The sequence below is a fragment of the Vidua macroura genome, chromosome 8 (assembly GCF_024509145.1).
Source record: "Vidua macroura isolate BioBank_ID:100142 chromosome 8, ASM2450914v1, whole genome shotgun sequence".
Taxonomy (NCBI): Eukaryota; Metazoa; Chordata; class Aves; order Passeriformes; family Viduidae; genus Vidua; species Vidua macroura.
In genome coordinates, this window is record NC_071578.1 from 19566183 (window position 1) to 19580714 (window position 14532).

General features: G+C 48.2%; 1 protein-coding gene across 3 annotated transcripts in view; it reads right to left on the reverse strand.

Moving 5' to 3' along the window:
* Positions 1 to 3637: 3637 nt before the first annotated feature.
* Positions 3638 to 14532, reverse strand: part of GBF1 (golgi brefeldin A resistant guanine nucleotide exchange factor 1) — a 102228-nt gene continuing 91333 nt past the window's right edge. Inside the window, exons 25-40 of one of the 3 annotated variants that reach the window (XM_053983368.1) lie at positions 14465 to 14529; positions 14236 to 14359; positions 13595 to 13666; positions 12628 to 12722; positions 12029 to 12182; positions 11593 to 11815; positions 10198 to 10361; positions 9641 to 9887; positions 9058 to 9245; positions 7960 to 8110; positions 7481 to 7611; positions 7027 to 7128; positions 6335 to 6448; positions 5921 to 6098; positions 5585 to 5722; positions 3638 to 5267 (exon numbers count right to left, since the gene is read on the reverse strand). In XM_053983368.1, coding sequence (XP_053839343.1) covers positions 4981 to 5267; positions 5585 to 5722; positions 5921 to 6098; positions 6335 to 6448; positions 7027 to 7128; positions 7481 to 7611; positions 7960 to 8110; positions 9058 to 9245; positions 9641 to 9887; positions 10198 to 10361; positions 11593 to 11815; positions 12029 to 12182; positions 12628 to 12722; positions 13595 to 13666; positions 14236 to 14359; positions 14465 to 14529 — 2433 coding nt within the window. In that variant the 3' untranslated portion in view covers positions 3638 to 4980. The other 2 variants (XM_053983367.1, XM_053983369.1) reach the window with 2 other exon arrangements.

Here is a 14532-nt window from a genome sequence, read left to right on the forward strand (position 1 = left end):
GCGGCGCCGGGACAGCCCAGGCCGGCCCCGCCCCGGGGCAGCGCGGGTCCCGCTCGGCGGCAGGGCCGGGCCCGCCCCGTCCGGCGGCAGCGGGGAGCGGGACGGGCCCGGCGCGGCCCCCGGCGCCACGTGGCGCCCGCGCTGCCGGCCCGGGGAGCAGGTCAGTGCTGGGGAGGGGAGCAGGACGGCACGGAGCCGGCAACGGCGGGCTCCGCGGGGCGGGCGGCCCCACAGCGCGCTCGGCTGAGCCGCAGCGAGGGACAGGCTCCCGTAGAGCGCAGGGGAGGGCTGGCACAGCTCAGCAGCGAACACTCCTCCCGGGAGCTGGGGACCCGAACAGCTTTTGCCGAGGCTGACTCGGGCATCGACAGCCGGCTGCAGAGCTGGGGGCCTCACCCCCCTCAGCTCTAGGTGATGCTGTCTCTGAACACCAGCCCGGCGCGCACGTCAGCAAAAGTGTGGGCTCCTGTAAGCGTGGCCCAAACGGCACTGTCAAAGGACGAGGCAGGAGGTACTGCGACATGTGCAGTCGCACTCTGCAGGGGCCAGGCAGAGAAGACCTTGTTCAGTTCACTCTTCTTCCATGGGGCTCAGCATTCCCTCCTGAGGACAAGGCTCTGCATGCGAGGAGTGAGTGGCCTTGTGCTCTCACTAAAGGGCTGCAGCCACACTGCCAGCCAGTGCCTGCACACGCTCCCGATCCTCTTCCCAGACGCTTTCTCCAACTAGGGAGCAAGTTTAGCAGCCAACCACCAACCCTGCTGCCCAGAGAAATTTCCATTTTTCTTACACTGAAAACGTGAGGAAAGGAAGCACAACTTCCCTTGGCAGAGAAGTAGGGTTGTGGTAAGGCCATGGCCGTTCCATTTCCCTATTGGGAACTCAGCAATAACTTGCCCTCTTGCTCCCTCGCTGCTTGTGGGGATGTGTTTCAAGTCCCAACACATCCTCCATCGCCAAGGGGTGTGCACACCCCTGGAGAACGGAGCATCTGGTGCTTATAAAGCCTGCACTTTCCCTCTGCCTTCTGCAGAGAGGAGTTGCCAGGGTACAGCTCTGACAGTGGCCTGTGTGGGAGACAAGCCCTGGCTGCCCACCACCTCTCCCGGGCCAGGGTGTTGGTTACACAAGCGCAGGAGCAGTACTGCACACTGGGACTTGTAGTCTTGGGGGATCTCATCGTCCTCTGCATTGAATTGCGCTCCAAGCAGCCTCCTCACGGGCCCCAGGGTCTCTCCTCGCTGTTCAGCCCATCAGTTCGGAGCAAGCGTTGCAGTCCAGAACTTTGCTCCCGAGGCGGTTGTGCTCCCCAAAGCTGCCCCGTGCAGCCCTCTGCCAGCCGGCAGCAGGCCTGGCCCTCCCTCTCCCGGCAGCCTCCACACCACATGGACAGTGGGAACAGTGCCCGCTGCGCCGGGGCTGCCGCCTCCAGCAGCCTTGGCACGGCTCGGATCGCTCCGGGCCGCAGGCGAGAAGCACGAGCCCCGCGGGGCTGCCTTCTGCGCAGCTGGGCCGAAAACGCCCGGCACAGTGGCTTCAGAACACATCACCCTCTGTAACACGCATACATTTTTCCAGAGGAGTTCAACAGCTGGCATTTATAGGACTGAGAGTAACTTCTGAAAAAGCCAGCTCACTGTTGATACATCCTGGAAATCTTTCTTACAGACATTTTGAGTATGCTCAGACCCAATTTTTAAATTGAGATTGAAACCAGCAGTGCTTCTGTTTCACAAGTTTCAGTGCCAAATGTAAGTTTTACTGTCAGGGCTTATCATTCCATAGGACTTCTCACACTAGTAAGCTTCATACCAATGAGGAAAGCACCAGCTCCACAGTAAAATGTTCTACAGGCACATGCCAGTACATATTTCTATTCTGTTTTAGCAGTAAAAGTCCTTGGTGTAAATGGAAAAAGAAGAGGCAGGTAAATCCAAAACACAGTGATGTCTGTTCAGCCTCCGCTGGAAAATACTTTGTCAGGCCCTGAGTAAAAATGAGAAAGAAGTCCAAGACTAGAAAAAGTATATGCTAACACAAATCTAAGGGCTACTGTTGTAAACACCGCTCCTCACCAGCAGCCATTAGTAGTATGACTGGCTTTTATGAAATTTAACTTACAAAGAGAGTTCAAGAGACGTACTGATTAACCTATCAGGTAGCACATGCTACCTGTCAGTTGATTCCAATTTCCTTTCTGTTCAATACTTTCTCTGATATTTTTCTCTAACATTAAACCTCACTCTTGAAAAATCCAAACAACATTCAAAAAATTATTTTTCTGGTTTTCCAGTCCATTCCTATTTACAGTCTAGTGAAAACTGTTTAAAATGCAATTCTGTCTTTCCAGTTAACATTCCTTCCATTCTAGTCCCACTTCTTGCAGTTCTCTCAGGTGGCCTGTGCTTTGCACCATAATTGTCTGAGTTAAGACATAATGCTCTCAGTAGAAGCTGGGTTTGCAAACACAGCATGTGTTAAAACACAGCATATGCCCAAAACAGCTATTGGAAGGCAGCTGTCAAAATGGAGCTTTGCTATTAGCTGACACCACCCCAAAAAGTCAGAGGATCACCTGGGCCTGGGGATCAGAGGCAGCAGTCCTGACATTGAGGTACTTGACAACTGAGCAATGGTTTACAAAGGGTTAATAATCTAAAGCTTTCAACAAGCAGAAAAACAGAGCTGTAAATGGAAGTGAAGACTCAGAAAGACAAGACAGAGAGGGGGGCTGGATACAGAAGCACACCGTGAGCAGCACAAGGACTCAAATACATTAATGAAAATATCTGAGGGCTGGTAAGACAATCTACAGGCAGTGGAGGGTGAGGAAGAGACAGCTGCAGCACGAAAATATTCCAGGAATGGTACAAATGGGGTTAGGGAACCAGGATTTATTACCAGGACTTTCCTAGTACGCACATTATTCTTGCATTATGCAATATTTAGATCTTTTCTCATGCAATTTAAACAAACGCCCAGGTTTTTACCCCCTTACCAAGTCTGTACGAGTCTCTTGGAATAGAGAAGGCACTGGTGCCTCACACAGCTCTGAGGACACTGTGGCACTGTGTGGATCTTGCCATGAAACAAAGTAGAAAATACCAGGAGAGAAGTGTAGTTGTTCAAATCCATGGCAAGCACTAGCTCTGGATGAGCCCAGCATCTTGCACACCCTCTCTAATTCTGAGTCCTGTTCATGGAAACAAGGATTTCTTCTTCATCAGAAACTCACCAGCTGAGTTGTCACCAAGGTCTATGTTCTGGCACCATGACCAGATGAGCAGAGCACCTGCTCCTCAGCCCTCATCTCTGCCCTCAGTCCTGGTGGTCCATGAGCATACACCAATGTAACACCAAAAATTTTACAGCCCACATGAAACTATTGCCATCTGAAAGAGCCAATCTCACTATTACAGCTCTGCTTTGTCCATGCTGGGAACTATTCCTGATTAGTTCCTTGATGGCTAACCTCCATTGCAGCCCCCCACCCCAAGCTGACAAGTCCCTCTGTGCTCCCTCCAGACAGAGCACTGTTATATGAAGCCAGGGCACAACAGCTTGACAAGCATACTCCCCTTTTCCCAAAGCTCTGAGCCAAAATTCCATGACAGAAAAGGAGTGCAACACCAGAACATTCATTTACAGGATGTATTTATTACACTGTAAAAAGTCCATTGTATTTTAGCCATTTACTCTGTATGTACACTGGTGGTATTCCCACACCAACTGCAGGTTCCTCTCCTTACAGGATACACTGGGTTGGAGTCCCACCCATGCCCCTCCCAGTCACCAGGGGGATTTCCAAGATTGAAATTATTGAGAATTTAGCCAACTAGTCGAGGGAGGAGGATCAGCAATGCAGCACTTGCCAGGCAGCCAGTTCTGCTCTGGACATGAGTGGGGGAAGAGCGGGATGTCCTTGCGGCAAGATGGAAGCACAAGAATCACTGCCAGGGCCTCAGCTGCAGGGGCCTTCTGGGGGTAGAAGGACATAGGATCCCAACAAGAAGATGCAGAAGGGTGCGATCTCTTCAGAGCTTTCAAGAGAAACCACTGCAGACCTGCTGAGCATCTGTCAGCAGGTGCCACAGATCCTCACATCTGTAGGTGAAGAGGATGTTCTCCTAAGGAAGGAGCTGGTCACCCAGAGACCAATGTGTAGCGAGTGGCAAACAATACATGATTGCACCACGAGTGCTGTGTGAGACATGGCCATGGTGCTCTGCTCTCAGCATTGCCTTCTCATCTACCCAGCTAGGCAGAGCCTTCTGGATTTGTCTTCTCCAACCAGAAAGCCTGATTACATTTACAGGACAAGGGATGAAAGCCCCTATCAGATTCGCCTGCTACTTAATCTCTATTTGGCCTGGGGATTGCTGTCGTTCGTATTGCAGGAAGGAAAGCATGTACCAGCAGGCAAGAAGTCCTACGTAGCAATCTGAGAGCTGTACTGTAAGCAATCCACATTTATAATAAAATTCTCTACCTGCTGAACCCAGGCGTGCTCAGATCCCAAACAAAGCAGTACAACCAGAAGTGTCAGCAGGAAAGCTAGGGAATGGCTGGGGAATTGCCCAGGGACTGGACTCAGTAATCTTGAGAGGCAGTCCTGTACTGCAGCCCCTCTCTGGTGTGATATCAACAAGTTTTCCCTCTTTACCAGATGAACTGGTGGCAGCTTGGTCCCAGGCTGCTGGGCACAGGCATTGCCTGGCCCCTGAGATTGCAAAGGCAGGAAGGAGACTGGTCAGTGGAACTGGGCACTCCTCCATGAAGACAGGGATTTTTGGGCAGATCTCTAGGTGATGCCACAAGAAGGGAGCAGGACGGGATGTGCTCCAGAGGACTGTGGCAACAGCCCTTCTGCTCAGGTTAGCATCATCTTTTAAAACAAACATGCCCACTACCAGAGAACATTTGGCCAGCATCCTCCACCCACAGAGCCTCCTCAGCAGACAGTTCTCCAACATCCTCCAACTAATTGACTTCAGAGCTTGTCATAGGGTCAGTGGGCCGTGGAGTAGCTAAGAGGGGAACAGGAGAGGTGGCTTCAATTAGGGCTGGGTTGAGAATGATTGGAAGAGTCATGGGTGGCACTCCAACCTGCAGGGGAGAGGCAAGAGGCTGCAGAATGAGCGGCGGCTGTGCTGTCGTAGGAGGTATGTCTGTAACGGGGCTTGACTTTGTTGAAGCTGATGCTGGGAAGGAAGAAGAGGCAGAGGTGCTGATGGTGGGTGAGGCAGATGCAGTGGTTCTCTCAGACTCTGGAAGAAGGAAGAGACAAAATAGATCCTTACACAGGTCCTGACAAAGTCACCTATTAGCTCAAAACTAAGCAGGGCTAAAAATCAATTCAAGGGCCTTTTCAGACTTGCCCCTTCATACAAGGCCCTGAAAAGCAGGGGTCCATCATAGGCATTCTGCCCACCCCAATAACCTCAGCAACAGCTTATCCATATGGAAGCACAACATTTCACAACACTATAGGCCTGGTCACCAGAGATCATGCTAAAGCAAGGAAAAGCAGATCCATGCCACCATGCTGGGAAAGTGATTCCAGAAAAAAGAAAACAGGACTCACCACTGACACCCGGTTCACATGGCTTCTCCAAAGGAGCCACATGGGTGGATGGTCTCACATCCCCCACAGGAGAAGGGGGCAGTGCAGACACTATTGTTTTCTGATGCTGCTGCTCCACTGGTATGTTTGGGACAGGATCTAGGAAGACAAAACATGCAGTGAGACCACACCAGTTTGTTCAACTCCTTTCACCCTCCCTCAATTTGCCCTTGTGCCAAGTTCCCACAGCCTCCTACAACTCATTTCATCAGCATCAAGGCAGTATGGCAGCTGGGTACTGGACAAGGTGCAAGTACTGCTCCAAAACCTGTGTTAAGGTTTCCCGGCCTCTCGTACCTTGGATGACTGTCTGTTTGAAGAGCTCATCCCGCAGCCGAGGTAAGAAACAGTCAATGCGCTCCCAGGTGATCTCCCAGAGATCTGAGTATCCTGTCCGTGAGTCGGCACTGTGGAATATTCCAGCTGTATCCATTACGAGCAGCATATTCTTCAAAGACTCTGGAATGGCCTCCAGCTATAATCAGAGACAGGACACAAAATGGACAGATAGCAATGAAACAAAGCTCCAAACAGCTAATGGGCTGCCTTGAAAACTGTGGCCAGGGCAAGAAACCATGGAACAAAATGGTTTGGAAAGGAATAAAAAGTTTAAAAAACCCCTAAAACCCACACCAACTCGAAACACTGTTCAAGTTTAGAAGGTTAAAATGCGATGAATGATTGTCCAATGGACTGCATACAGCACCTTACCAGTAAGTCACTGGAGCCAGCGTGCATGTATTTGTCCATAAAATCCAGGATTGTGAGCCACAGGGCAGCAAAGGTGGTCAGTGAGAGCAGTGGGGAGAGATGCTGTAGGAACACCTGGGAAAAAACACAACTACTGTCACCAAGTAGTATAGGGGCTGCTGCTCACTGACAAGCCAGTCTCACAAATCTGGATTCCTCCTCCTTGTGGCAGGCTGGGAACATGCAAAGGACTGTGGCATCCTCAGGCCCCCACTCTTCTGAGGTGTGTATGTGAAGGAGTGGATCTTGTCTCCTTTGTGGAAGGCCACTGCAGTCTGCATCATCATGTCTTCTAGCCCTTCCAGACCTCTGCCTCAGGTCACGACTATCAGCTTGTGACATGCATCATTTCACCCCAAGAAAAGACTGTCTTCAACTAATGTTTAGTGAAATACTTCTCTCTCTCTATCATAAAGTCACAAACCTCTTCCTGACAACTTTTCCAAGGACTAGAATCTTGGAGACCATTCTGGAAAGAAGGCATGTCCCAGCAGCAGAAGCTGGTGGAGAAGCCCAGCACTGAAGATAGTCAAACTAGCAACCTGACACCTGTCCAGATCAGAGATGCTGAGAAGCCAACACAGGAAACAGTTTGGTTTTCTTGAGGAATATGGTTTCCCCTAAGCTTCCCTAGGCAACAGAGGTGTGCTCACCTTGGAGAGTAGTGTTGAGGCTCTCATCCTAGTTTCTTCCATCCCACCAACATCAGCTGGGCTGATATTCTCGAGTAGCTTGGTTAGCAGAGGAAACAGCACCTGTTGGATCCGACACATGGATATTTTAGAGCTGAAAAATGACTGATGAGATTTTAACAGACAGCCCTACAGAAAGGCACTGGCTGTAGGCACTGGTGGCTTCTAGGCAGAGGACATGATGGAAGCAACAGTATGCGCATGAGTGGATCCACTTCAATAATCCAAAAGGCCCTGTCAGAAGCCTAAGCAGAGAGGAACTTTTCACAGGACCAGAATAGGGAACATCTTGTCTGTTGCAGTGAACAAGCTTCTCAAGAAGACAGTGCTGAAGTAGGACAACACTCCTGCACACAGCTTTGCTCTTCATGACAATGCTGCCCTGCTCACATGCCCATGCCAGCCAGGTGGTTACCTTGTTGAAGCAGGACTCCCATTCCAGGGCATCCAGGGCCTGCAGATCATGTACCAGGAGGGCCCGCTGCAAGTAAGTGAGTGCTTGCATCCGGATCTGGCGTCGGGCATCACAGCACAGCCAGGCAATACCTGCAAGAGAGGGGTTCAGGGCAAAGCCCACAAGCCTAAAGGAAGAGTGTCACATCCCTACTTCCCCAGTCTAGAGTAAAAATTCTAGTGAAGATCAAAAACTCTCTGTGGAAAAAAAAATAAAAGGATTATACAGACTGGCAATCTACTACCAGATCCAGAAACATGCTGGCAGCTAATTCATCCTGCAGATGTTTTTCCAAATCTGATCCAAGTTCTTTTTCAATTACAACAGACCCTAAAAACAACCTAACCCTGCTTTCTGCAGTTAGTTCTTGGCTCCTCAACTTTCCTGCCATTACTTTGGAAGAGTGCCTGCTCGCTCTCATCACCAGGGGATGGCTTTACCCTGTAGCAAAGGACACCAGCAGTTGGACCACAGTGTTCGGGAATCCGCTGTGATTTTCCTGGCTGCTGTCTCCAGGTGTCGCTGCTCCTCTGCCCAGGAGCTATAGATGCCAGCTGCTCGCGTGTGCAAGGTGTGCATGAGGTCCAGGAGCTGCAAGTACACGGCACAGTAAGAAACACACAGGACTTTAAGTTTTGAAGCAACTCTGATCTCTGCTGTTCTCCAAACAAGGCTAAAAGGCTCAAGCTACTCAAGCCTGCTTTCTGTATACACAAAACCATGCACAGTAATAGAAATGGTGTCAGGCCCTGCTGTCTGTCAGAGTCAAGTGCCAGGTATCTTCAACAAGATTTATGTCAGTTCAGTAGCCACATTAATCCCATCTTTGAGGAACACCATTCCAGTCCTGTCTAAAGGAAGAATGGGCTCTTTCCTAGCACAGAGCATTGACTCTCCCAGGCAGAGGGATAAATCCAGTGATTCACCTGTACTGTCCAGAACAACTCTGAAACTTTTTTTTCTTTAAAAGGGGTATGTGAAGCACATGCAAAGTTCTCTTGCCTGTAGGGGCACATGACAGCACTTTAGTCAGTTTACTAATGAACCGAGACCCAACACCCTGGCAGTCAGCAGGCCTGTGCCTTCACACCTTTGAAGTACCACCTGGGGAGAAATTACTCCCTTAGCCCAGTCCTCTGTACTTCAAATTCCAGAGCCTCAGCCAACAGGGCTTTCCCCTTTCCTCAAGCTCAGATGCCCTGTCAGACTCTTTGCTAATCCAACAGGAACCTCATGCCTTCAAATGACCTTAATCCATCTTACCTACTACAGTGACTCACAGCTTCAGACCTCCTCCTTGCTTTTCAGAGGGCCTCTCTCTCCATTGCTAGTCTGCTTTTGCCAGTAAAAATTGCAGCCTTCCTCTTTCACTGCAGAACCACATACTGCCCCCACAGACACTCTCTGCCATCCAGTGCCCACTTATCCAGGATGCAGCCCTCCCTTGCCCCATAAAGAATTCCAGTGATTACCTAGCCAGGCCCTAAGAATGGGAAAGGAGAGGAGGAAATCCTTGCTATACTTACGTCCTGACTAACCTGTAAAGACACAGTGTGGTAGCTGGCAGGGATGCTCTCGTCCTCGTCCTCATCACTGTGTGTATGCGCCTGGTGCTGGCTCAAGACGCGGGATCGCCGTGTGGAGCTGTCTTTTGGCTTTTTTTTTAACCGACTGGATTTACTGTCATACCTGTGGCTCTTCCCCCTCTTCTCCTGGGACTTGTAGCCTAGAATATAAAAGGCAACAACATTCCATATACAACAGTCCACTACAAAATGTTCTGCTTTTCAAGAAACAGGGCAGCCACCTTTTGATATCCCCAGCAAAGGGTCCTGTCCTCTGGAATGACCACTACCTGCTTGAAGGGGACCCGGTGCCCTGCAGGAACAACTTTCCACAAGAGCTGACACGGCTGTCTCCACATCAACTCCAGACTTCCCCTCCATCCCAGGGAGGGGGATAAGAATAAGATCCCTGCTGCTAGCAGGAGACAGAACACTTTTCTCCTGGTAGACCATTTTCTTTGGGTTGGGGACTCATTTCATGACAGTATACTCCATACTGCTTGCCAACTGGCCACCCCAAGCCGAATCCTGGTTGACAAGTGAAGGGCCATCTTACCCCCATTCAAGCTGGCTTCCACAAAGATACGTATTGTTTTGACACAGAGTTCAAAGTTCTCAGGTGTAACATGGGCAGCATCTCGCACGATGAAGGACAGGGACTCGACACATTTCATGAGAGACTTTGTGTCGTGTGGGCCCAAATCCAGCCCCACCGTCAGGCTGTACTGGTTGACAAGAGGTGATGGACCCAGCCTGCTGAGCCCAGCAGTGGATCTGGAGTTGTCGATGTCATCTTTCCCCACCTGCAGATCACAGCAAGCGCGTAAGCAGGAGAGGGTAGCATAACAAGAAGCATCTAATGCAGACACTGAAAGGGCCTTTCTTCAGAAGCCAAGAGGCAATGTTTCTGTATGGTGCATTTCCCTTTCTTCCTCATTTGCCTCAAAGCTTTCTCCTTTCCATCTGTGTCTCTCCCCATCCTGCCTTTATATTATCAGCTCATATTAGCTCTCTTTTCTACTGTCTTATTCTTTCTCTCACTACCACACCCTCTGCTCACAACTATGGTAGGAGTAGTCCTCTTTGGTCACCAGAAGCCCACTGGCTACTCACCACTAGCCAGCCGCTGTTCATGACATCCACATCTGTGACCGAGCGATGCATCTTGCCTGGCTTCCCGTGGTCTGTGTACACCTCGGAGTCAGAGGTGTAGCCACGGTCCAGGCTCATGTCACTTGGATGATAGGAGGAGGACACCTCGCTGTCTGATTGAGCACCTTTAAGACAAAAGACATGGGATTTAGATCAAAGCCAAATCAAGAACTTGCAAGAGTAGCTGTGGATAAGGGAGAAGCCATCCAGATCAGCATCAACCAGGAACCACAAGTGGTTATTAGTATGTTCTACACCTGTCAGATCTACCTGGCCTGACATTTAGGATAACCTTAAATTTCACACGTCCCAAGAGAGAAGTCCTTGCAAGGGACAAATTTAAGTTACTGATATGTTATTTAGAAGTAAAAACTTATTCTCTCATTGTTCAACACCATCTAGAAACTCATCAGCAGACAGATTTGCTGTGAACAGAGTGCACCAAATATTTTCAGGAGGTAGAGAACTAATGTTTTGACATGTAAGGTGCCAAGTCAAGCAGTTTGCTCTATCAGCAAAATCAGAAGCAGTAAAGAAAAAAGAAAGGAGAGACATAATAGGAGGCAGCTCTGCATTAATCCAGGGGGCAAAGTCCATAAGTATTTTTAAAAATCATGCTTCTCCCATCTGTCTAGCACAAAGCATCCGGACATATCAAAGAAGTTCTAGAAAAGCAAAGAGAAAAAAAAAAGCCTTCAGTAAAAGTCCTTTATTGCTCTTTGCTTTAGAAGTCTGAAGACATCAACCTCAAATATATTGACAGCTGGCTAAAGCAAAACTGAACAATTTTCTGAAAAGACCACCTTCCTAACACAGTCAAGAGAAGTGAGAAATAGTGCATTGGTCTTGTAGGAATGGTTCAGGGACCATTAATGCAAATGGATCTGGAAATATAATTTTAAAGAAAACTCATTTTATGAGAACCTTAAAAAGGGGACAGAAAAGAGTCAGTCCCACAAAAGAAGCAAGTATGACAGGAACAGCAGCTGGGTTTATATTACATGTCCAGATAAGAGATTACAGTACCCAAGCACCAAAGCACAACCAGCAGAAAATGCTCCTTGGGTAGAGCAAAGACCTCCTACAGCTGCCAGAACTGATATCAGTTTTCCTCCCCCTGCCCCTCAGGGACTAGCACCTGGATTGCTGCTCACTGAATAGGAAGAGATGGCAGAATAGAGACAGGAACAGACCATGAGGAGTGAACAGCAGGTGCTGGTCTTTAATCTTGCTAATGTAGTTTAATATCAGCTTTGTTTTCTTGCAGTCCCCTTTGCTAATTGAAAAGCTTGAGAAAGCAGCTGCTTATCTGGCAGACAAGCATCAGATTTCCTAGCAAAAGCTGGCCTGTCTTACCTGTGTCATTATCTGCCCTTGCTGTAACCTGCAGGGCTGCGGGTGGCTTCACCCCAGACCCGATGCACTCCAGGAGCGTGAAGAGCGTGTACCAGTCATCCCCGGAGTGAATGTTGGCAGCATTGGTCTTCAGGAGTTCATGGAGGCCGTAGGCAACCTCGTGGCTAACTCTGGACAGCACATTTGGCTTCATCATAAGTAAGATACGTAATGAGAGGAGAACCTGGCCAGAGAAGGAGACAAGAATAACAGACCCTACTTACACTCCATTCTCTAGCAATGTACTCCTTCATCTATTAGAGCTAGTTACTATTGCTGTTTGTTGTTACCTGCAGCAAGGACACGTTAAATATGGGTCCATCCAGCAGCAACTGCTTTCCTGTGTCACTGGGTATAGCCACAAAACCCCAGTAACTGCCTTTCAAAAATCCCTTACCTGTGCACTGATCTCATCTCGACGGAGCAGTCGAATGGCCAGTCTCAGCAGCCCCACCACTGCCCTCTCCACCAAGAAGCAGAACTCCATTGCATGGATACAGAGATGATAAAGGTGGTCTCGGACAGTTTGCCAGACACAGGTCACACGGTCCCTAGCCACAACAAGGAGGAGGGAAAGGGTAGAATGAAAGGACATGAGACAAGCAGGATCCAGCAACCTCTCCCACAACTCCAGACTAATCCACCATTTCTTAACTTCAATGAAAAATTCCAGTTGGGAGATACAAGAACAGACGCACAGAAACAACAAAATGATCAAACTTCTTACTCATTACTTGCAAAGCAATCAGGTGAGAGAATTTTCCCTTTGGAGTTTAGTTTATATTCTCCAGATTTCAGGACATCAAGCGCTAATTCATGAGCTAATAGCCTTTCTGTTTGCACATGCTACAGTGGAATTGTTAAGCCCTGAAATTACAGCCACATGCTGCTTCAGCTGTGGATCACGGACATAAGGAACTCATTCTCTGGACCCAGGCAGCAGCTGCAGTAAAGCAGGGACATTACAGTGAATGTGCACATATTTCAAGGTCATACCTATTCTCTAGAACAATGCGCAGAAGCATCTCCAAGCAGAAGGCTGCATCTTCTTCATCATATGTCTCCTCATCAGGAGTCACAGAGATTAGTGCCTGGAACAGCCATTGTATTATTATGAATCACAAGCTCCCAAAAATGGGAAATCAACAGAATGCTTTGAGTCTGGCCAAAACTGTACTCCACTGTCTAGTGAGGTCATGCATAGTCAAGGGCATTGGATAAAGGTCAAGCTAAATCTATGGGAAAAATAAATTTTGTTATGTAAAATCCAATATGAACTTAAAAGATGTTAAACTCTGACAATGTGTCTCAGATGAAGAGGAACTGATATCCAGCAGCTTCTTGCTACTCATATGTGAAGTACAGAAAAAGCAGGCATACCTAAGAATGACTACAAATACTGGAGTTATTCTTCTTAAGCCATCAGCTTGTATATGAAGGGAGAATTCCTGACAATCGGAGTAGGAGCACAATGTTCCCGCAGAACTGAGATGACACTCCCCCAGAGAGATGAGCTTCTCTAGCCCAAAGGCTAATGTGTCCAGCTTTATTATATCTTCCACAGCAGCCAGGTACCATACTACTTAGGGACACACTGTCAAATATTTCTGTACAGCTCTTGCCTCTAGAGTGGCCTTTTGGAATTCTCTCATTAAGTACACCTGAAAAATCTTTAAGCTCTGGCACAGAACTACAAATACTTTCCAACATTTGCTGAGAGTTCTCAAGGCTCTTAGAATGCATTCCACAATTCAATGTTTTCTTCTGCTGCCAGAGCAATTTGTGTCTGCCAGCACAGAAGTTACTTTTAACAGGTGAACTAAAGACTAGTTTCACAACCCGAATAGTTCCAAGACCTCCTCTGAGGACAGAGGAGTTAAGTGAGTACACAGCACATATCCACTATCATGCACAGCATATTTGTTCCACTACTGTCCAGTCCCTTGCCCAATACCTCTCTCACCTTCATGAGCTCCTGGAGGGATTCAAGTTGGAGAAATTTGCTTTCTGTGATCAACTTCTCAGGATCACATTGCTGCAAAACACAGAAAAGACAACTGTGCATTTGGGGGTTGTGGAAGACATACGCACAGATCCTCCAGAAACACATCATGTTCACAGGAAAGACACAGATAGTTGTTATCTGGAGGGAAACTCCTTCCAACTAGTTTGCTCTTTAACATCAATTACTTTTAAGAGACTTGATCTGTGCTAGACAGATTTTATCAGATGACTCCTCTGGCCACACAGTGGTCAAACCTCAGGTTCAGATTTTGTAGGCACCATACACCTTTCCACTATCTTGGAAAAGATTAGTTGTTTGAGAATTAATTAATTTGTCTTTGAATATAGGACTGTGATATCCAGGGCAGATCCCAGCCCGAGGAATCACTCCTGTTTTGATGTGTTAGTACCTTTGTGCACAGCAGCACAAAAGACTGTTTAGCTGTCAATCCAGATATGCGCCTCTGTAGATTCTTTCAGTTCTTAAGTCTCCTGTTACCTGCAGTACTGCCAAGCAGCATGCATATTTATGCTTCTGTTGCCTCTTACCCATATTGTCACCTAGAAAAAAAACAGGTTCTTCTACAGCCTATAGGTTACCTTTATGCATTCCAAAGCTGCTCGCTTTGCCTCTTGTGTTTCCGTAGATGGCCCTCTCATACCAGATTGCTCTGTCCCACTGAGAGTGAGCCAACTAACAAAACTCAGTACTGTTGATTCACCACTGCAAATCAGAAGATACCAGCATCAGTAAGAAAACAAGAAATCATGTTATTTTCCAACCTTATTTGGTACAAAAAAGACTGGCTGGGACTTCTGCGCCACTCACCGGTTGGATGGTGTCTCCTCACGCTGAAGATAGATTTTGCCATTAGGATCCACAAAGTCTTCAACCTG